The 23,416-nt window shown below is 39.0% G+C and overlaps 2 protein-coding genes across 2 annotated transcripts; both read right to left on the minus strand.

Moving 5' to 3' along the window:
• Positions 1 to 47: 47 nt before the first annotated feature.
• LOC118742143 lies at positions 48 to 3,287 on the minus strand. The gene is made up of 2 exons (XM_036474104.1): positions 1,738 to 3,287; positions 48 to 426 (listed from the first exon to the last, which is right to left on the minus strand). The coding sequence occupies exons 1-2, from the start codon at positions 3,285 to 3,287 to the stop codon at positions 48 to 50; spliced, it is 1,929 nt and encodes a 642-aa protein (XP_036329997.1).
• Positions 3,288 to 3,656: 369 nt separating this feature from the next.
• On the minus strand, positions 3,657 to 4,988 carry LOC118742144. Its single transcript, XM_036474105.1, has one exon. The coding sequence runs from the start codon at positions 4,986 to 4,988 to the stop codon at positions 3,657 to 3,659; it is 1,332 nt and encodes a 443-aa protein (XP_036329998.1).
• Positions 4,989 to 23,416: the final 18,428 nt, after the last annotated feature.

Raw genomic sequence — 23,416 nt, forward strand, 5'->3', positions numbered from 1 at the left:
TGGACGATGACTAGTTGACCGACATGTACATTCGGCTGCGATTGTGTTCATTTAGCGCGTTGCTGAAGTGAATGCACGTAGTCCCGTTCCCACAAAGACCAGAACTGTTGCTTTAAATAAGCTACCTTCAGCCATCTATTCAAATAACTCATTTTCTTCTCGCTGTTGTCAGAGTTGCTGTACAGTGTTTCTTCTGGCGCTGGCGTCAGCGTTGAACCTATTAAGAAGTGAGCTGGCGTTACAGCTTCAGCATCATTAGGGTCGTCTGTCATTGGTGCAATCGGTCGTGAATTGAGGATTGCTTCCACTTCGATGAAAAATGTTTGAAGCTCCTCAAACGTCAGATGTGCGTTCGCAATATTTTTGAGCACAATGGTTTTCGTGGATTTCACGGCAGCCTCCCAAAGGCCGCCAAAGTGTGGTGCCCTTGGGGGTATAAAACAAAATTCGAAGTTTTTATGAGCGCTAAATGATTTTAAATTGTTGATTGTGTTTTCGCTGAGTAGTTGACTTTACAAATTGGCCAATTTTGAGGCAGCACCAACAAAGTTTGTGGCATTGTCGCAAAAAATTTTTTCAGGAACACCACGTCGAGAGAAAAATCTGCGCAGGCAGAGCTCAAACGCATTGGTGGACAATTCGCTCACCAACTCGATATGAATTGCCTTTGAGGCAAAGCACACAAAAATATCCGCATAGGTTTTATACGGTGGTTTACCTCTAATACGGTATGACGTGAAAAAGGGGCCGCAAAAATCAACTCCAGTAATTTTGAATGGTCGCTCGCCGCGCAGGCGATCTGCCGGAAGATTGCCCATTATTTGCTGTACTAGGCGTGGCTTGTAATGAAAGCAGTGGACACATTGACGGACGACTTTTCTAATTACCTCTCTTGCGTTAACAACCCACAATCGTTGACGCAAAATTGACAAGAGTACTTTCGGTCCAGCGTGTAAATTTGTTCGGTGCAGGTGCTCAATGTAAAGCCAAGTGAATCTATTGCCTTTAGGGACTAAAGCTGGAAATTTAGCATCGAATGGCAATTCTGAGTTAGCTAACCGACCACCTACTCTCATCACACATACTGTAGTATTGCGTAACTTCATTTCGTGCAAAAACGGAGCAAGGCGTTGCAAGCTGGATTGTAAAGATTTGTTTTCCTACAATGCGCTCATTTCAATTGAGTATGAAGATCGCTGAATTTGCGCAATGATTTTCCAAAATGTGTCGTTTAACTCCGCTGCAGGTAGATGCACGACGTCTGTCGCTAACAACGTGTTGTCTGGTCGAACACCATTGAAACACCGATATACATATGTCAATATGCGAAGTATTCGCATGTACGATGAACAGTCACTTATAAGAGACTCTATGATTGATTTAGCGCTGTTTGTATTTCTGCTAATTAACACTGTCTTGGCTCGTACCTCAATTGGTGCTGGCAATGGCTCGTGAAGTTGTGGCCATTCATCGTCAGATTTTGCTAGGAAGTGTGGGCCCGTGAACCACATGTTAGTGACCAAGTCTGTTGATCGGCATCCACGTGAGATGATATCTGCCGGGTTCTTTGATGACGGAACGTGTCTCCAAGCAATATTAGCGCTGTGCTCTTGAAGTTCCGACACCCTATTCGCTACAAAGCAATGAAGTTTAGACGCGTGCATTTTCATCCACTGCAGCACAATTTTGGAGTCCGTCCAGAAATGTACAGTATTGATGTAAGAATCTAATTTATACGAGAATTTGCGCCAAGTTCGGCTTAATAGCACAGCAGCACAAAGTTCAAGTTTGGGCAATGAAAGTACGCGAGTTGGTGCTACCTTTGACTTCGCGACGAGTAAGCTGACCTTAACGCCAGTTGCTAATTTGGCGCGGACGTATAGGCAGCATCCATATGCTCTCTCAGAGGCGTCTGCGAAGCCATGTATGTCGCATATGTAATTTTTCGATGTGAAGACATAGCGTGGGACTTCGATCTTCGCTAAGGCTCGCAAGTCTTCCGTTAAAGCCTTCCATGTGGTGCTAGAGTGTTCATCAATCGGCGTGTCCCAATTGAGTCCTTTTAGAATCAGATCTTGCATAAAGATCTTACATCGAATTATAATAGGGCTGATTAAGCCTAGAATATCGAAAATTCGGGCAACAACAGAAAGTATTGAGCGTCTTGTACACGGTTCATTGATTTCAACGTGGTAGCTGAATACAAAATTATCACGATTTGGTTGCCATGCGATACCTAATGCCTTTGTAACCTCATGGTCACTCAATTCAATAAACACTTCGTTTTCGGATGTGGGAGTAATCTCTCTACAATTGCTACTAAATTTGGTGAGCTGCAGTCCGGCCTTCCGCAGCAATTTAACTAGTTCATTCTTTTTGTATTGCAATTCTTCTATTTGTTCAGCTCCCGTCAAGAGATCATCCACATAGAGATCATTGCGTAGCGTGTTAGCTCCAATGGGAAATTCGTCTTGATGCAAATCAGCGATATGATGAAGTGCTCTAATTGCAAGGAAGGGTGCAGCCGACATTCCGTACGTCACAGTATTTAACGTGTATGTTTCAATTGGGCTGGTTGGCGCAGATCGCCACAATATTAATTGAAACAGTCTATCTTGCTCGCTGACGACGAATTGGCGATACATCTTGGCTATATCGCCCGTGAGAGCAAACCTATTCAAACGAAACGAAAGAAGCGTTATAATTAAGTCTTGTTGAATGGTTGGCCCCACCATAAGCAATTCGTTTAATGACTGTCCTGATGTTGTGTTCGCAGAGGCGTCAAAGACAACGCGAAGTTTTGTTGTTAAACTCTGCGGTCGCAAAATGCAATGATGAGGTATGTAAAAGTGAGGTTTCATTAAGTTGACATTTTGTGCGAGTGACATATGACCCAGTGAGATATACTCGTTCATGAACTCGGAGTATAGATTCTTGAGTTGTTCATCCCGGCCAAATCTTCTCTCGAGCATTTTGAAACGTTTGCTCGCGTTGTCAAATGAGTTGCCAAGAGCATTTGGCATTGTTTTAAAAGGAAGCCTTACTTGTAGACGGCCGTCCTTCTGCACTCTTACTGTGTTGACGAAATGTTCTTCGCACATTTGTTCTTCGTCAGTAAATTTTGCTGGTTTAGTGATACAGTCTTCAACTTCCCAAAATTTTTTAACAAGTTGTTCAAGACTGCTAGCTTCTTGAACTACATTACACTGCTGCGCCTTACTGATATCAACACTCCCAATACTTCCGCCAACAATCCACCCGTACGCAGAGTTAAGCAAGCAGGGCATATTTGGACCCAGGTTGTATTTACCTTCTCGCATTGCCTCCACTTTGGTAGATAAATAAAATTGTGGATCAGCAAGAGTTATTCCAGGAGGTAAGCACCATTCTGAGGTGTCAATTCTTGAGGTTGGTTTGCGCAAATCTTTTTTATTACCGAAAATGTAGAAGACCACTCAAACTCTGAGCAGCGAGACCTTAACGTTGCAAATACGTTATGACTAATCTTTTGGCGTATACCTGCGATACCGCTCACTTCTTGTTGTACGCGACGCTTTTCAAGCTGCAACAGTTTTGCTGTTTCCTCTGTAATGAAACTAATTTCAGAACATGAATCTAATAATGCGCGAACTAAGTGTAGTTGACCAAATTTGTCTCTAATTTGGACTATTGCAGTTGGCGCTTGATTGGGGCATAGCCTTATTCGAGTCTTGGACCTTTGATGGAGCGGTAGAAACGGGCATTCGTAAATTGGCACCTTGCGTAAAATTGTGTAGAAGTGTGTGATGAACTGATTGACAAATTTTGCATCTAGATTTTGATTGGCATTCTTTCATGCAGTGCGTCTTTCGTAGACAGTTGAAGCATATGCCAGCCTTGCGTACATAATCGATCCGTTGCTGCAAGGATAACTCCTTGAATTTATTGCAGCTGCTGATATAGTGCGACGGTGAGTTGCAATACACACAGTTCGCATTAGTGGTCACAAACGTCTTTGAAGTTGATGCCTGTTTAACCTTGGGCTTTGCGCCACGCTGATCTGACTGATGATCGCCTTGGCTCTCAAGATATTGACATCGACGGTTTAGAGTGTTGCAACAATCCTCCCATGAGGACAGTTTATCGAAACCTTGCTGCTTGTTGTACTTCGCTTTGGTTTGGGCGTCGACCTTCGAAAGCAGTATGTGTATCATTATGTTGTTCATGATTTCTTCGGCCGACCCTATGGAAAGAAGAGATCCACGTATAGCGGATGCATTATCGACGAGTTTCTGTAGCGTCGTCGCCTCGGGTTGTGTCATCGTTGGTAACGCAAAAAGACTTGAAATGCAATCTAAAAAGATGAGTACGTCGTTGTCGTATCGAGCGTCCAATCGTTCCAACGCCTTGGAGTAGTTATCTTCTGTTATCTGAAAGGACTGCACAACTTCTAGTGCGGGTCCAGACAAACAGTTCATTAAATAATTGAATTTATCTATTGTCGCAATGTATGGGTCATTGTGTATTAAGTTTGCAAACGTGCTTTTGAACCTTTTGAAGGTTGCATACTTGCCGTCAAAGCTTGGCAGCTTCAACTTAGGCAAACGGTTATGGTGTGCAGCTCCAGCAGTCATAGTAGTATTTATAAAGGAGCTTTCTGCCATGGATGGTGCACTAGGACGACGCTTTGCTTGTAATAAAGCCATGATTTTCACCTTTGCGACGATAAACAATTCTTCTTGTGATGCTCGTGCAGTGTCGGTGCTTTGCAAATTCTCAATCTGCGTTTGAATTTGGCATAATTGACGATAGTGCGAATCTAAAATTTGAAGTCTGCATTCGAGTACTCTTGCGTCCTCCTTATCACCATCAGAATTTATCTTGTCGTGGAGATTAGTTATATGGCGCTCGAATACATTTCGTTGCGTTCTGAGTAGAACTAGTTTTGCTTCTACTTTTGAGTGATCGTTGCCTGCACTGGCATGCGTAACCTCATCTTCCTCGCCCATAGTTAATAAATGTTCAACAAACGAAATTACTAACTCTGTTAATTCGCTCCAGTTAAGCAACAACGGTGCGTAACGCAAGGCAAGACAAGAGAAGCGTTGACAAAGGTGCGAGAGTAAAAAATGCCGTTGATAATACAGATGTACGTATATATAAGCATATACTCACAAGTAAATAGACGAATTGACTATAATGTAAATGGTATGCAAATTTGTGGTATGTGTATACTTATACTTGCAATGTTATGTACTCAGTAGTGTGCACATAAATTTTCATTAGCACATGCTCCACCTATATACATATGTGACAGTACGGTACCTATGTATATGGTTGCTGGGACCCTTTGACCTTCACTTGCTCCAACGATTCCAGGCTTGGTTGCTGATGTTGAAGTGGTGTGAAAAAAATGATGTCTCGATTGGTGTGAGTTGGCGCAACTAATCCAATCGAACCTTTGCGATATTGCGGTGCACAGGTGTGTCCAGTTACGGTCGCCACTAAATGTTGCTCGACAACAAGTTAATTTGTGTGAATATGATTTTTACGGCTAGCGTACAATAAAAAAAAATCCTCAGCTGACATTCCGTCTTCGATCAATACCTTTTGCGAAGTGAAGTCCAAGGCAAAAAGCACAATATATTCTCAGTACACTTAAACCAATTTTACATATGTACATACAAAGTTTGGAGAGCAAGACTAAGGTTACCAGATTGTAAATAATACCAAATATACAATTTAATTGTAATTCAATTGAAATTCATAATAGATAAAAGTATACATAATGCCGCTAATGTTCTCCTCCAACACCCATATTGATTGATATCAAAATGTAGCTTCTATCCAAAGCGCTACGATTAATGTGCATAGAGGGTTCAATCGTAACTATGGTAACAGTGAAATAATGATTTCATTTCATATTGAGGAAGAGCATTGGGTGCCTCCTCTCATTCCGGTACACTCTACGTAAATTTAACTCCGCACACAAATAGATACTAAAATGCTTGGATATTTCTCCATATGAGGAGATATACTGGTTCTGGATTCGAAGATCCCTGCCCTATACCTTTCAGATTTTTCGAGCCCTCCCTGAGGACAAAGTAGAGGACTTCGCAGGAGCAATAACACCGGCTGAATTCCAACACAAGATCACTCTAGCTAAGAAGTTTTGGCTGGGACTGAGTAGAAATTTCAGAAGTAAAGTATTCCGTCGTTGTACAAAAACCGCCGTCTATAAGCCATAATTCCGGACAGTACTGGTATACGAGTATAACGCAGAAGAAAGACCACGCAGTGAATTAAAATACAGCGACATGCAGTGCGAATGGGCACAAACGCTACAGTTCTGAAAGTATTCAATGCGGACTCCGCTAGTGATAGCAGAGTAAGAGCAAATACGATAGAAAAAACAGGACATAGCATTCGGTCTTCGGCTGCCAATAAAATACCTCTGAGCGTATTTCTAAATAACTCAAAACCTTTCGGAGGGAGGCTAAAATGGTCCACGTCTAAACAAAATATTGAGCGTCAAATATTGACATTCATCGATACTGATATGTAGTTACCTATCGATATTCTAAACGATACAATATTTCCATATGTACCCTGCCAAAATTTGAGGACCAGAGGCTGAATTCTGTAACTGTGAGGAAATGTAGTTTACACCGAGTGCAAAACTCACCGAACAAAATTACAAACTCACAGTTACAGAATCCAGCAACAGGTGGTCTACTGGGACATGGTTTTTAACTATATGCAAAAGGGCCAGTGCATAGTCTGCAGGTATGTACATTAGGGTGATCGGATCTCATAGAGGAGGAATAAAATGTCGGAATTTTGTGTTATAAAGTATTGTACACATGTACATATGTATATTTGTAAGCATGCACCTAATGTACATAAAGTTTTCGATAATTTAGCTTTTGGAAAATGCAGTGTCATTTCCATTGTCAGACGGGTGATGACATTGGTTAATGCAAGCAGCAAAAAAAACAGTTAAAATAAACTTTAAACCTACGTACAAACAACACATGCATACAAATTATATTAACGGCAACAACAAAAACTCGGACGATTGTACACAAATGAAAATGCAATTTCAGCGCTAAAAAGACTAACCTACACTTAGCATTGACAATGACATAGGTTACAGACAGAACTGCAATATGACATTCAAGTATACCTATGTATGTATGTTTGTATGTGCATAGTTACAGACACTAGACGAAAAATCGGACATACCCGATTGTAAATAACCAAATTTCAGAGTCACTGTCAGTTTCTTGGACAACCAGCAAACTTGTTTATGTATATACTCCTATGTATGTCCGTACATTAGGATGGTCCAGATATGAATATGAAAAAAGTAAAATCGGAATTTTAATGCTCTCAGAACTGTGTTTTTATTCTGAGATCAAAAAATAATTAAGGGATCGCCCAAAGCGCTCAAAGTTTACTATAAGAAAAAATTTTTTGTAGAATAGGTATAGAATTCTTGAAAATCAGTACTTCAAATAATAACATCCAGCTTCTTTACCATATTTTAATACCAACGATTTTGGTTAGGTAAAGTGCCAGACTTTTACAAAAAAAAGTATATATATTAAATAAAAAAAAAATAAAAATAGCCAAAACTGGTCAAAATGTCACTTGACTTAATCAGCTGACCACAAGTGTACATAAGTCATCAAAGAATGAAAGCGCATAGAATCGCTTGCAACAGAGACACTTGAAAAAATAAAGCTTAAGCTTTTTTTTATTTGTTTGTGATGAGATTATTCAACGAGTGGACGTTATGAGCCATTAGTACAATATTTGAAGGTTTTCTAAGCAATTGTTGGAAGAACTCATTAGCAGCATAGTGTAAATCAAATAATACTCATAATGATGGTGAATATTTATTGTACATACAAGTATTTGAAAGTCAGTTGAACATAAGTTTATTTATAAACTGTGCTTGAGTGGTTACAAAAGGTTTGTAATTAGGTCAAAGTCAGTGTGTTCTATGACTTTGGTTTTTTAAATGTGGGAAAATGAGGTGTCGTGCTCATGCTTTACCGCATTGAAGTTAAATGCAATTAAAACTTTTCAGAGATTTCTTAGATTTTGTAAACTTTTCGGACTAGGTGGTCAAGTGGCTATGATATTTGAAAAATTGTTGTTTTTATATAAATACTAACTTTTTTTTGAGATACCTAAAAAACACAGCGGACACTTAACACATTTTTACTAAGAGCTGTATCGAGCTTCTGCTTTAAATTGTGGTATGTACCTTGATGTTGCCACAAAAATAGAGGGACCATATAGCGCCGCCTCCGAACTGCAAATGGTTTCTTAGTCCTGATTTGACGCTCACTGTGATATAGACTTCAGAGTGCAAAAACCTTAACTAATATACTGCCCCAAAACTTGCAACGTAACCCCAGTTGGAAATGATAAGGTGGGTAGGCAAAGCCTTAAATGCTATTTGGATAGGGGAGGGGCGGTGAAATAACACAAATGGCAATAACGCAAAATTTTCTTTGTTTCACTTTTAAATGGGAATAATAGCAACATCTGAGTTTTGCTTTATTTCCAACAAGGGTTGGAAATTTTACCTTATTTCCCATTGCTTATATATACTATTTGTAACAAAAACAGTTTACTGACCAGAAGGAAAAAGAAATTTGTTTATTCCAAAAATACAATTAAACAAAATATGTGATATAATTCATATGAAGAAAGTAATATTCACATAATATTTTTACTTATGAAAAGTCTAAAAAGTATGTAATGGTCGCATACACATGTTCATATCTGAAGTACAAACTATGATTTTTTTCCTGTGTTTGCTTCTAAGTTAGGTTAGGGCAGCCCCAGAAGTAAGAGCTTGACTTAGAAAATTAAGAGTTTGTCCTTTGGGATACCACATTCTGAAAAGCACCGACTACTTAATCGAGAAAACGTCTCGAGCCGATTATGTAATTCCGAACTCGACTAGTCTCAATGCCCCAGAGCTCCTCAGGGATATTTAGGATGTGCGAGACAAAGTATCTTAACATTTTACAATTGACGCTGGTAGACATTGCCGCACTCTGGCGGAGATGTTGTCTTCGTGGTGTCTGTTTTACCTTTATTTCATTTTCTAGTTATGATGGCAAATCACCATGGCCGCACACAACAGACGCCACTACGCACATTTCGCATGAAAAATCTTTCGCATAGGTGCTGTGTTTTGGCCACTAAGATCGTGCGATTTGACCCCGTTAGACTGTGGGGTTTGCTAAAGTTGCAGGTTAATTCCAATAAGCCGCGATAGACCGATACCCGTACAGCTAATATCCGGGTCTATATGGCAGATTGAACCCGTGGCGGGAAGTTTGCCGATGCTATATTTCATTCATAATGGCCTTATGGAGCTTTCACAAATACAATGATTTTCGTTGATACCCTTTAATTGGAAAACCCTTCAGTTTAGTATCTATACTTTGCTTAAACTTAAAGCAGATCTTCTCATGTCATCCCGAGCAAATATCTACAAACAGGTGTGCGCAGTTACCTACGGACGTAAAAACTGCGAACGTGTCAGCTGACACGATCTATCTTATGGGATCTGCGTGATAACAAAAACTCACCACCGCATGATCGTGACCTAGACGTTGCTTCGCTCTATTTCTGTCAACAGCACACTTGATATCTTTCTACGTACTTCTACGCTACGCTACGTACACGTTCGTGGGTAATTGCGCTCTTAATGTGCTCACCAATTTTTCACCTTATATGTAAATAAGTATTTGAAACAACTTACGTTTAATTTCTCTGTGTACGCTTACCGTTATCAAAGACGCATCCTCGAGCACATCTGATTTGAGATTTCGGCCGCCGCCAGCCAAATTCGCATTACTCGCCAATAGCACCGAGTTTAGTAGATTCTTAAAACTCAACGATGTGTAACTGAATGGGGAGAGTATAGTGAAGGCCTCCGCGGTGCCGACCAGCAGCTGTAGTGTAATCAATAAGACCAACGCCAGCGGCCACAGGCCAAAAATCCGGTAACAAATATTTTCACTTTTCAGCATCGTTGTCGCGTCGTCGTCAACGTAGTCTTTCTGTTTATTTGCAGCAGCACGAGAAAATGTGTGCAAATAAAATTTAGTTACGCGGCAAACGCGCCCAAAAATGTGCAGCGGCGGCGATCTGTTGCACAAGTCAAAAGCGTAAGCGCATATGCGCACAAATAGAAAATACGCTTGAAGCAACAAACAGGCAAACGGGCATACGACACGCGTAAATGTGAAAAATTAGCACGCTGCGAAGTGATTTTTTTTTATTTTATACCAAAAAATATTTTTTGAAAATCCAAAGTGTTTAGCTAAAATGTGCGCTGCGCATGCGCGGCACGCAATCGCCTGAACACGGGTTGTTCGGTGGCTGTTACGCGGTGGGGGCGCAGTGGGCGACTATTCGCGGTTGCTTGCACTTCTTTGTTGCTGCGGCTGCGGCTGTGGCTGCTACTTTCCTTTACCACTTTTCTGCTGGCTTAGTGATTTATTTTTGTTTGTAGCAAAAGAGTTATTTACTTGTTTTTTTTTTTTATTATCATTTATTTTCGCACAGCTATGTACGTTTTTGCTACTTCCTATTTTGGTTTGTTTGGCTATGCGCCGTGCCTGTCGAGCGCTACCTACTGACTTTGTGGCTTAAAATGTATTAATGCTATGCTAATAACTGATGTTTCACTACTGTTTGCTTTATAGTTCGAAACTTCATGCACTATAATTTTTAGTTATTCCGTTTTTGTTGTTGTTGTTGATTTTTAGGAAATGCAGTTTTTCGTTAAATTTCTCAATTTCGAATTTCCGCGCTTCAACGCAATAAAATATTCAAATTATTTGCACTAATTTTAGTTTCTTTCCGCGCGCGCTTCACGGCCGAGTAAACTCATTCACATTAGGTGATTGCATTCGTTTTACCGTTAATTGGGCCACAAATTTGAAAGCATAGAAAAATGGACTATTAATTTTGCAACACCGAAACAATGCACATTCACATTATATTTACTGCGCCTTTTTTGTTGTTGTTATTGTTGCTGTTGCTGTTGCTGTTGCTGTTAAAAAATGCAGTGGTTATTCAATATTTTCCTTTCGCGCTCTTTCACAAGTTTTATGTTTAGTTGGAATCTCCACGTTAGGTTTTTAATACCACCGCTCGACTTGAACTTCGATAACAAACTGCAGCGGCACTAAGCGCGTTTTGAAGCAAAGCTTTAATTTTGAGACGACGATCGCATCGCTGTTTGCTACCTCGCCTTTGTTGACGCCGCTGAGCTCGAACTCGAACGGTTTTGGTCGGGCAGCAGAGTAGCGAACTTGCTCGACGGCCGTTAAAGTAGTTGGTTGCAAGAATTAAGCAAAATATTAGGATATATTTGTTTAATTCAAAATTTTACTCTATACTTACTTTTACATACTTTTAATTAAAATGAAAAAGTAAAGTTAGATTATTTATTTATTTTGGAACGAATTTCCGTCATCCCTTGGTAAGTGCAGAACTCCACGCATGTCGAACGTTTTTGATTGATAGCCACATAACAGCCATTTAAAGCAGCTTATGACTTCCGATATTTACACCTATGGGTAGCATACGAACATACATATGTACGTTCGGTAACGGGATAATGTGAGAAAGAAAACGATGTGATGTCTTGGACATCTAATGTCCTGACCCTTAATGTAGAAGGTACCTCTGGCAGGCTGGTTGATGTCCTCAAAAATACAAAGGCTGACTTTAGCGCCATCAAAGAAATTCGATAGACAGGGCAGGACAAGAAACTCGTCAGGCCTTGCAAAGTCCAGTTCAGCTTCCACACAAAGGAGCGCAATAAAGCGAGAATAGAATCCATTTCATTCATTTGGGCCAACACCCCAACGGTAGAGAAAAAAAGAGGCAGAGATGTCTTCTATGAGCGCTTGATCTCATCATGATACAAAAGTCATGCTTGGAGATTTCAGTTCAGGGTGCGCCAGGAAGGGACCTTTGCCCTCGATTTCAGCATACAAGCAAGCCAATCGTCGACGCCTAACGCCGCCACTATTCAGTCAGCAATGCCAAATCACACAGAAAAGTTACATGATTGAGCAGTACGTCCAAGTGATGAAACTATAATATCAAAGTTAGTGTACATTAGTGAAAACGTTGCACCATTTGAACTCACTTAAGAACAGTGGCTCTCTACCGTTCGGTACGAAAATTCGACGCCATCGGTCAGGTATCACCCCGCGGAAGAAGTTACTTTTTGGTACGGGTTTTGTGCCGGAGGCGGCATTAGCGAGCATTACGGAACGAATATCATCGATTTATTTTGGCCCAAATGAACAATAGAGACGTGTACGACGTGTATTTCTAGCAGCATGGCGGTATGTTCGTTCATCATAAACGATTCGAGGTTATGGTAAGTATTCCTTATTTCTGCGATTGCAAATAATTTACGTGTACAGTGTTTCGTTCATCTTTTTAATATGAAAACAATAGGATTAACTGTTCTTTCCATTGGTACTTTAGTCAAGTGCAAAGAGAATTTATTTTCATCATTCCTGCCTAGAGTTGATGCTTCACAGCTACAAAAAGCAATCATTTCTTTGTTATCTGTGTTGCTGTAGACGGGTTCTTTTTAATTTAAGATTATAGAATATAGACAAAAAGTAGCATGTGAGTGTTACTCCACAGCACTGGGAGAAGCTCTTGGAATGAAGTATTCCTTAAGAATTTCGTATGTTTAGGTTGGGTTAGGAGGGTGTGTATGTAAAGTTCCATGCTTCCACTCGAAGTTATCCATCGTGGTGAGTAAATGCCTGGTCCAGGTACATTACACTAATCGGAGTTTATTTCCAAAGATAAAGGGAATAATAAGCAAGCCATTAACCTGATGACCACCTGCAATCGCAAAAGAAGCGAAGAAGGTAATAGAGTTCCCCACCCCTGCTATTTCTGCCACATTGGCAAATAACCGTGGCCGCAGGTGATTGAGTCGCCTCGATTGCAGGCCTGTACATCGATACAGATAGTGGTCGGCATCGGCTGCCCGCCCCTCTTTGGACCATCAGTGCAGATGGATATATCATCGTCGTCCACAGGTAGACCATGACCCTTCTCTGAAGGAAAACTATGTAGGCTTGTATTGAAGCCCCATACGGGCATGACGTAAGGGGTACCGGCTTCTAAGGCAACTTTAGTTCCCTTTAAGCCGGCCTTTTTATTTCAACTGGTATTTTCGTAGTCTGTGGCTTTCCACATCTTGGCCACCCTAAGTCTGTGGGCGCTTTTGAGCCCCACACCATGAAAGATCATGTTAAGCTTCTCCTGAGTTGTTGCCAAGGCAAGCTATTTTTTGCACTTTCCTATTATTTTCTTACTCCGCCTTTTGTCTTGAGCTTGTAAGTGTAAATATTTCTTGTTATTTGCAACGATAACTATTGCGAATATCTTCGATTTTGCAAACTGTGGACAAATCAGTCGATTGAGAAATGGGAGACTGAACTGATTCCAGCCATCAAAAACTGTGCGAGTGTTGGACAAATTTGTGTGCAAAAATTAAATTAAAAAAGTAACGTAAAGAAGAATACCATTGCCATCTGCAACATGTCTGACCAAATGCATTGCAATAGCTTCAATTAGACACGCTCAAGTCGTATGTATGTATGAATGCGCGCAGCGGTATGAGTCGATTGATTTGTAATTTTCTGCTTTTTCAGCGATCAGCTGATCGCGCGTTGGGAACTCTCTTCTATTTGCTCCACCACCAGCCGACAGCTTTTCAGTTTGCAAACAGGTGTCTGACGACATTCCACAGCCCATAGCGGCGATTTGGCGTACAATGCAACATACGACAAGTGCATATGCACTTACTTGCTTGCTGTTGGTTGGACGGACATTTCGGTTTGGCTCGAGGCTACCTTAATAGCTACATATGTGATTTTGGCTCGTGCCAGGCGCAGCGGTATCGTTGTTGGAGCTACTTACAGATACCTGTACGTACCTACGCATGTTCGTTCGTGTGTACATGCATGCATATGTACGTTTGTAGGTTTGTATGCACTACTTACATACGTATGACAAGGAGCTTTGCATGTAGTCCGCCCAATATCGAAATTATTCGGTACAATTGCTAAGTTTTTACGGAACAGTGCACTTAGAGAAATAAGTCACTCAGGTTGAGTGCGTCTCCGGCTTCACATTTTCCTCAGTGATCGAACAGTGCAATAAACCAACATACTCGTATATCTGTCTACTACTATATGCCTGTCTGTCTGCCTCTCTATCGACAGGTAAGTAGCCGCAACAGCACTTACGAGTAGTTTGCTAATGGCATACTTCTTTATTTTCTTCTACTCCTTCTTCGGCTTCTCAACTCAACTACTTGTCATCTTTTCCTTTTCATTCACTTTACATTTTTGTTGTGCATTTTCCATATTTTATTGCTTGGCATTTTATTTTCTATTTCTTTTTTTTCCTTCGATATCTTTACCTATATATATTTGTATATTATTTGCACATTGAGTTTTCGCATTTGTTTTGATGATTTTTGCACTTTTCTTTGCTATTCTACTATTTTTTCTTTCAAGCTGATATTATTTCAAATCTTACTAGCTTTGTGCTGCTGCTGTTGGGAAATGTTGCTGTTTGTTGTTTTGAATGAATGCGGTAATGCGGCAGATGTTTGACTAGCTGGCTGTTGGGTCGAGTGGTTAGCTCATTGGTTGGTTGTTAAGTTCGATGAATAGCTTCGTATTTGCATTGACTTTATTTTCTTTTTTCTGGTTATTGGAATCTTTGGTATTCTTGAAGGTAGGTATTTTTGCTATGCAGTTTTCTTAACTTAAGACTGTATCATTTTATATAGATCGCCTTATCAATGGCAACTGAATTATGTGTCGTTATGCCATCATCATAGTTGAGGTTATGTTGGAGAGCTTGGAGAGTAAGATCTCCTAAGTTTTTTTTTCTTCTTTGAGATCTCTGCAAGGCTTTAAGCAATAGTTTGCCAAGTCCGCGTAATCGTCTAATGGCGTTTTCCTTTCTACAAAAATGTTGCCTTCTCATCACCCTCTTCTTAGTGTTATGAAATTTGTCACCGTTAAAAAATAGTTGGTTGTTTTTCTGCCTAGAAAATGCTTTATTTTCTTTTGGAAGGTATAAAGCACACACCACAAATGATAGGATAAGCCCGGCCAAACACTTTGCAAAAGTGTAAGTGTCAACTCTGTTTTTAAGTATTTAGTGAAACGATAAAGGCCATCGCATACGGCCTGGGGTAACTTACCGAGAACCGTTACTGCAACATAGTCCGCCTACATAATTACATTGTGCCCATTCAGTCCTATGCGTTGCTATAGTTGGCTCATTGTATATCCCATAGCAGCGGGGAGAAGCCCTCCCCCGGACGGCTTGTAAGCTTCCCTGTTGACAGACCTCCGACTTTCAACATGCTCTAATTAAGAACTAACCACCCTGCGGCAGAGCATTGTAACCTGGCAGGATACTTACTAGGGAAAACGGGAGACCAGGTTTACAATTTTGAGCGAGTTAGAGGAGTAGAGGAGGTAGGGATTACCCTTGTTACGAGTATTTATTTATCGAGCTCAATGAGCCCATATGGTTTATAGGTGCACATCAAGTCAACCAAACACTCCTTATGTCTGATATGCGAGAGAGAGAGAGATGCAGGCAGATGAAGCGGTAGCGCATGATGTGACCCTTTTACCATGTATCTATTGGGGGACTCCATTTTAATTCAATGGGTTTCTGGATGGTGATCCGTGTTATGTCAACACAGTTATGATTGTCCGTGTAAGTTATGGTGGTTGCGAGCATCCTTCTGAAATTTTAGCGACTCCTGATTGAGCTGTGGATCCGCCGAACTAACTCTCCTTATGTCATGCTTGGTATTTTGACAGATCTGACGCTTCTACCGGTACTTCCTACTCGTTTAAGACGACTGCACAGGCGCAGCACGGTTTAGAACCGTTTCTTGTCTGCGAGCCTCAAATTGAAACCAAGATTTTAGTTGATCAACAATTTTGTTATTAGTGCTTTATCTTTCACACAATTTTCTTTTAACTTTCTGTATATCCTTTTACGTTAATGTGTTTTCTTTTTTCGTAAATTGTCCACTATGTTATCTCACATTTTCTTTCCAAGTTGTTTCCACTTGCGTTTTCTTTGAACCACCAAGGTTGGTTCTTCCATTGCGTGCGAATTCTATGAAGTAACCAAGGCACGGATTTTTTTTTAGTTTTTCAAGCTACCTTTTCACTCTCGTTCATGCATTGTCTGAAATGTTAAAATTCTTTCAAAATTTATTTCGTTGATTACATACTTATCTGCCGCTACTCGCCTTCATTTCCTCATTTCAAGTTTATTTTCTTAAGTCTTGCATTAACATACATAAATCCAACTCTTTTGAAATATGCCATCCTTTGTTTTGATTATAAATTTCATTCTTTAGTTTACCTTGTGCCTTGTGCTGCTTAAAAGCTGCTGTTTATCATATTCGCTTTCGTGCAATTATGTGGAATATTGAAGACCATTTTCTCAGTCTTTACCTTTCAGCCACAAATTTCAAGAGCTCGCTTTTTGCCTTTTGTCTCATCGAGTGGCAGAAAAATACGCTTTACATATGAATACCTATGTAAGTATGCATGTGTGTACGTGCATTTGCTTATATGCATATTTATGTACATATGTATATTTGAGAGCTTTGGTTTTCATCTTTTCGCATGTTTACATATTTATGGGTTTTTATGAATATTAATGCACACTGCCTAGCGCGAGAGATTTATCGTCAGTTTAAGTGAATGATCCAAATAGGAATCGCTTTCGAAATAATCAAGATACATACAGTTACATAAATGCAGGTAAGTAAATAATGTATAAGACCTTTAGTTATCTATCAAAAAAGTAAGGCTAATGACTCTTAAGCCCAGAGCTGAAACGTTCAGATAAACTGAGAACAACGGCTTAGGTTCCAATCCGCCTTTATGCTTCAAATGCACGGGGTCGAAGTCGCACTATTTCGGCGGTTGGAACGACCGAGGTTACAATCCGCTCCCACTCTAAGAGGAAATTTCCTGAGAATATGGCGTGCCATATGACAAACGTCGCATGATATCCACAAGGTTGTCCATGAGATAACAGCGCTGTTCCTCCATTCGACTCCCACTTGTGATTCCAGTCAGACTTAAAAGCCACAATTTAATGAGGTGTTTAACCTCGGTAGAGAATGTGAACTCCACTTCATGGAGGGAGGGAGTAGCTGAAAAGTGGAAAGTGTTATTTCGGTTATGATCGGATAAACATAAACTTCACTCTCCCCGGAGTTCACGAAACAGAGAATAGTCCGTAGAAAGTCGCTTTATGTTTGGAATTGCTTCCCCGATGCTGCGAGTGTCAGTATAAAGTATGATTTGATAACCGTCCCAGGTTCTACAGTACGGATCAGAAGACGCCTTCTTGAGGTAAACCTCGCTCCATTTATGAAGCGATATGTGGGTATTCTCTCGATAGAACCAATTCAGCCGCACTTGAATGATATTTTTGGCATATTGATCTGAAAGGTATAAAATCTATGTATACTAGCCTTGCTCCATTCTCTGTGAATGTGGTAAAGGTTAAGGCCTGCCATGGGAATATTTTTATTTAATCATGCGGAACTGGTTTCACCATCTTCCATTACCATCAGACCTCATATTGAAAATCCTGTGCGAGACAACCATGGCTTGTACCTGATGGAAAATAAAAATACTTTCCTTGCAAAATCAGTCCTCATCTCATTGTTAATCTCTATTCAAAACGTATTTGTTTTATGTTTAGTCGAAGGGAGTAAGGACGAGAAGAAATGTTTTAGTAGATTGACCCTCGCCGTAACGTCGCCATAACACTTTGACTGCATTGTAAGGAACACGCTTAACAATTCCTTGAAGTAGATCGCGACAAACTACGGCATTGATTTCCAACAGGGCTCAAGTAGCCGCTTTACGTTTTTCTGCAGTAAGCTTTATTCGAAAGTCCTTGTAACACTTTGCTCAGCTCCGCGATGCACTAACTTGGTTTCATGCGGCGGAATTGTGTCAACTGTGGCTAACTGTGACACTAAGTTGACTGCTACAGTTGCAATTCCCACTTACCGGATTCTGTTGCAGTTCTGCGATGGCCTTTGTGCTTGCGGTTGAAAGCCATGCATCATTGAAAAATTATTTAAAAAGTGCATTTACTTAAGACGATCGAGAGAGGGATGAGGGCGGCAGGCGAAGGTGAAGGCGAGTCAGAAAAGGGAAGGAATAGCAGCAAAGGCGGTGGCTGATGCTGTGTACCTCGAGACCGAATGCTGCTGCACGTTAAGCTAAAAACGGTGATTGAGAATGCATTAAGGCAAAAACAAGACACTGTGTGTGCCACACGGCAACTGTCAGCAAAGTGGCAGCAATTCCTGTCAAGGTTAAAACGGATTAAAGCAAGCTGCGGGGCATATTAACAAACATACATACATACATCTATGTGTATATACAAGAATACTGATGTGTACGCGTGCGCGGCATTTATTTGCGGTGCTCCAACCACAGAGCTATAATTAAAATTAGCAAAAAGACAAAAAGTGAAAAGTTAAGTGAATACATAAAATATCAGGTTGATTAAATCACCGGCAAGGCAATTGAGCAGTACTCAAACATACATACATACATATTTATAGCAGTTACTCTCTCGTTCGCCTGTAGTTGCCACTCAAATTGGCAGCACAGTAACCTCACTGAGCGGCTTCTTGGCTTTTTGTTTTTTTTTGTTTATTCTTCTTACTTGTACTTCTTCTGTTTTTTGTAATTTCAATGTCACGCACTGTTTAAGCCAAAGTACATTTGGGCCAAAATTGCCACAACAACAAAGTTGATGAAGTTGTGGTTGCAAGAAAAAACATGCCGCTGCAATAACAAATTAAGGTCAAAACAATGGTAATCAGGCTGAGAAACTGGTAAAATGTCAAAAGCTGGAAATGTTAAAAATCCAACGATGTGTGGCTTATTGCAGCTATTAAACTTCATTTAACCTTGACTGGATGGCAGTGGACTGCAACACCCGCACACGCAGTGGGGAGCCAAAAATAACAATGCAACATTAAAATGAGTTAATGGAAATATACTCAAAAGTAGTTACGAATTGAATTAATTATGCACATACATACATATGGGCAGGCAGGTACCAATCCTAGTCCTCCATCATCTCTAAAGTCATCCTTATTTGGTGGCGCTGGGGTCGAGTTATATAAAAAAAAACCTATTCATGGTCCGATTTAGTTCAAACTTAGTATCAAGTTCAAAAGTTAGGCGAGGAATAAAAATTTAGATCGCTGAAATAGAAAACAGAAGAATAAGTTCGGTTCAAATTACACTGTGCAAGTTGTAAATTTGAGCAAACATTTTGAAAGTGGAACTCCCATAATTGGTAAGTTCTTAATTCAATGCCAAACACCGTGTTACCAGATTGGCTCCGGTTTTCGAGATAACGGTACTTAAAATTGGATTAAAGCTTAACTATTTTATAAATAACTCTTTCAGTTTTGAAGATATTTTGGTACAATTTAGCACAAGACTGTTTTTAAATATTACACTAATTATTCCCTAAAATTATAACAAAGACGTATTTTCTTTTTTTTAATGAAGTCACGGTTGCCACTTCAAAATTTCGTGTACCACGATATACAGGTAAAAAGGCCCAAAATAAAATAAAATGTACAATTTGTTGCCGTCCAACAAAAATATATACAGTGTTGATTTTTTTTTAAATTATTAGAATTTTCCAACAAATTTTTTTTGTTATTTTTTCTATAAAAAACGTATAAAAAATTTAGAAAAATTCGACAAATATTCATCAAAATTTAAATTTGTAATCTGAATCTTTAAAACATTTTTGAGTATGCAGTTTTATAGTCTATACAATTTTATTTTAATAAAGGGCAAATTTCAATCGCCTAAAAATTTTTTGAGATTTTTTGTTTGGTGACGATTTTTTTTTACTTTTTTCCATACAAGTATGAATTTCTTATGAAATAAAATGCGACAGACCGTAAGCAACAAAATTTCCAAAAAATCAAAGCCAATTTTCGTAAATTGCACTTGTTATATAAAAAAAAAACACCCCAAAAGCAGCCTCCAAACAAAAATTCTCAAAAATCAACGCGATTTTTAGGCGGCTGAAACTTGCACTTCATTTGACTAAAATAGTATGCATACGCAAAAATGTTCTAAAGATTCAGATTACAAATTTAAATTTTGATGAAAATTTGTCGAATGCAAGCAAACATAACAAAAGGGCCTAAAACCAACAAAAAAGGCCCAAAGGCCCAAACGGTGAAAAAGGCCCATATTTTGGTACAATTGTACCAAAGTGGCAACCGTGAATGGTGTTATTCGATACTTGAATCCAAACAAACTGTTAGACTGCTATTGAATTTTAAAATCTAAGTCCTATTTTGTTTAGAATTCTGGTCTAAATTAGTCTAATTACTGTATTAATTGTTGCGTATTAGTATTGTTCTCCTACAATACTCATGTATACATACATACATGCAAGCATACCATACAACTATGTAACTATTTGTATGTATTTGCATCCATTTTTGGTATAATTAGTGACTATTGAAATATTTTGAACTGCATTTTTTGATAATCCCCTTGAGCTCTGACTCTCCACGCCCACTTTGGCATTTCGCTCTTTCGATTCGGTTTTTGTACGACAATTGGCAGTGCGGCAGCATTTAACCGACATTTATTGGGTTGCCAAAATTGAGCAAACACTTAGAGTTTTGTACATACAAACAATTTATTGATTCTAATTCAAATCTACAGTAGATAAAAGAGGAAAACACGCAGATGAAAGTGTGAAATAAAAAAAAAATATTATTTGTAAAAATACTTAAGTGAACTATAAATACATATGTGAATGAACGATAACTATAACAATTTCAAGGTCTTCAGTTATATTTTTGCAATCGTATTTAAATTATCAAATTCAAAATACTAATTTTTTAAATGTAGCTGTGTATGGGTTAAAATCGGCCAGTTCGAATCACGTGCCGCTAGCATTCTTGGTATTTTGTCAGTAGTTCACTGTTGTAATTCGCCATTCCGATGTTGTTGAATGCATTCTCGTTTTTCCGTTCGACTTGATGTTAAGTGACGTTGATTGCGTTTTATTTATTTTTGCTTTAATGCGATATCTCAGTTCACCTTCACGGCAAGCGGTTGCCAAAGTAGCATTTAGCACCAGACGCTTTTGGCTTTTGGCGCCGAAAATCAGGTTGCAAATTGCAGATTTTGGAAACTGAATTCCGTAATTTGGTGCATAAATTTGAAGTTGCGGAATGTCAAGGTGACAGCGGCTGTCGTCGTCGAGGTATGCCGCGTGATAGATTTTCAGATAAAACGACTATTGAACTAGAGGCTACTATTTGATAGTTTGTTACAACAATTCCAGAAAAAACTTTATGGAGAGAAAGAACTTAGAAACCAGGAAGAAACAAGCTTCTTCTGACAAATGAGCCTACACTTTATGTAATGACGTCATAACGGTACTGTGACACAACATACAAAAGCAGGCCAGATGAAGGCAATAAAATTTTGCAATCCAGTCGCTACAAGTAAACATTAACACGTACTTGTTTTTGTTGTAGTTATTCTTATTTTTTTTTATTTTTTTCACCACTTAAATGTTGTGCATGACTAAAAATAATAACAGCAAAAAAAGTACATACATATGTACATACATTAATGTAATAAAAACAAGAAATACAGTATGAAAATAAAATGAATAAAATTCAAAAGGCAAGAAAGACATCATAAACCAGGCGTGCGACGTTAAAAATTATTTAGGCCATTAACTGGAGCGTCCGCAATGAATAACAGTAGAAAAATGCATATTTATTTATTTATGTATACTCATTAGGGTGGCCCAAAAATTCATGTGAATAAGTAAAGTCGGAACTTTAATGTCCTCACCCCCTAGGATGGTTCTATACGGAAAAAATTATACCCCTGTTTTTATTGTTTTTTATAAAATTTTTGAATACCAGCAATTTTTGCATTTTTCGAGGTTTTTAGGGGGTCCTATTAAAATAGTTGGTAATAGAAAATGCTTAGATAAACAATTGGCTATTGTTACTGGAAGTCTTCTCAAGAGAGCCAAAGTTTTCCGATCAAAAATATTGATTTTCGAGAATTCTATACCCTTTCTACGAAAACTTTTTTTCCATATGAAATAATTCTTTAGCAAAAAATACGTTTATGTTAAAATTTTGGAAAATATATGGCATATGTGTATCTCGGTGACCGTTCAATCAATTTGTACCAAATCGGCTTTCCACATAAAAGCAAAACGCTGAAAATTATTGATATCGGGCTAAAACTACGCCCACTTTTTATATAACAGTAAATTTTATAAATGTTTGAAACTTCGATATTTCAAAGTATAAGGACACTAATTTACTCAAAATTTATACTAACAACAATCCCTTGAAAAGAAGTAAAATTATTATGGAATTTTGGAAAATGGGTGTGATACCGCCCACTTATGACTACATAAGTTTATCTCGTTATGTCTAACCTTGTTTACTACGGTAGTTTTCGGAAAGGTGAAAAAACTGTATTGAATACTTGCGCCGGGTACCTAATGTTAGACTTTTTTACTGGTTACATTTCAAATGGGTATAACTTTTTTCGGTATAGAACAATCCTAGTAGGTGAGAGCATTAAAATTCCGACTTTGTTTTTTTTTTCTACCATCCTAATGTATATATATATATATATATATTTATATACACATATAACCAACGTTTTATACATACTTATACATACACATATTTAAATAGTCCATATGTATATTTACAAACTACGGTGTTCCACCAACAGAGAAAAAAATCAAACTTACCGCTGCACAACTAACTTCCAAAGAGTCTACTGGCTTTTCGACTTAACGACCAGCTGTTATGTGTTTCTTTTTGTTGTTCACCTGCGGAAAAGTCTGCATGATGGCTGAGCGATTTGGTCAGTGATCGCCACTTCTCAACGGCATTATGACCAGGGGTAGGCCGGCAATCGACAGAGGAGTTTACATTTTGTTTCATTGAACTGAGTCGCCTACTGTGACAAGAAAAACAAAAACAAAAACAATAAATAAATGAATGGCTACAATTAAGTGATTATGGGCGGCTGCAATTGTGCTGGCAACAGCAGCAGCGACCACAACAACAGAGCGGTCGACAGCAGGAGCGGCAACATCAGCCACCAAGCAAGAGATTTTTATTAATGTTTTTTCAGCGACACTGTTGCTGTTTTTGTTGTTATTGTTGTCGGGTTGCTGGTGTTTAGCCAAATGATGCAGCGAAAGGTGTTTGGCAATCAACACTGAATCT

The sequence above is a fragment of the Rhagoletis pomonella genome, unplaced genomic scaffold (genome assembly GCF_013731165.1).
Source record: "Rhagoletis pomonella isolate Grant_MI unplaced genomic scaffold, Rhpom_1.0 Rhpom_scaffold_00006, whole genome shotgun sequence".
NCBI lineage: Eukaryota > Metazoa > Arthropoda > Insecta > Diptera > Tephritidae > Rhagoletis > Rhagoletis pomonella.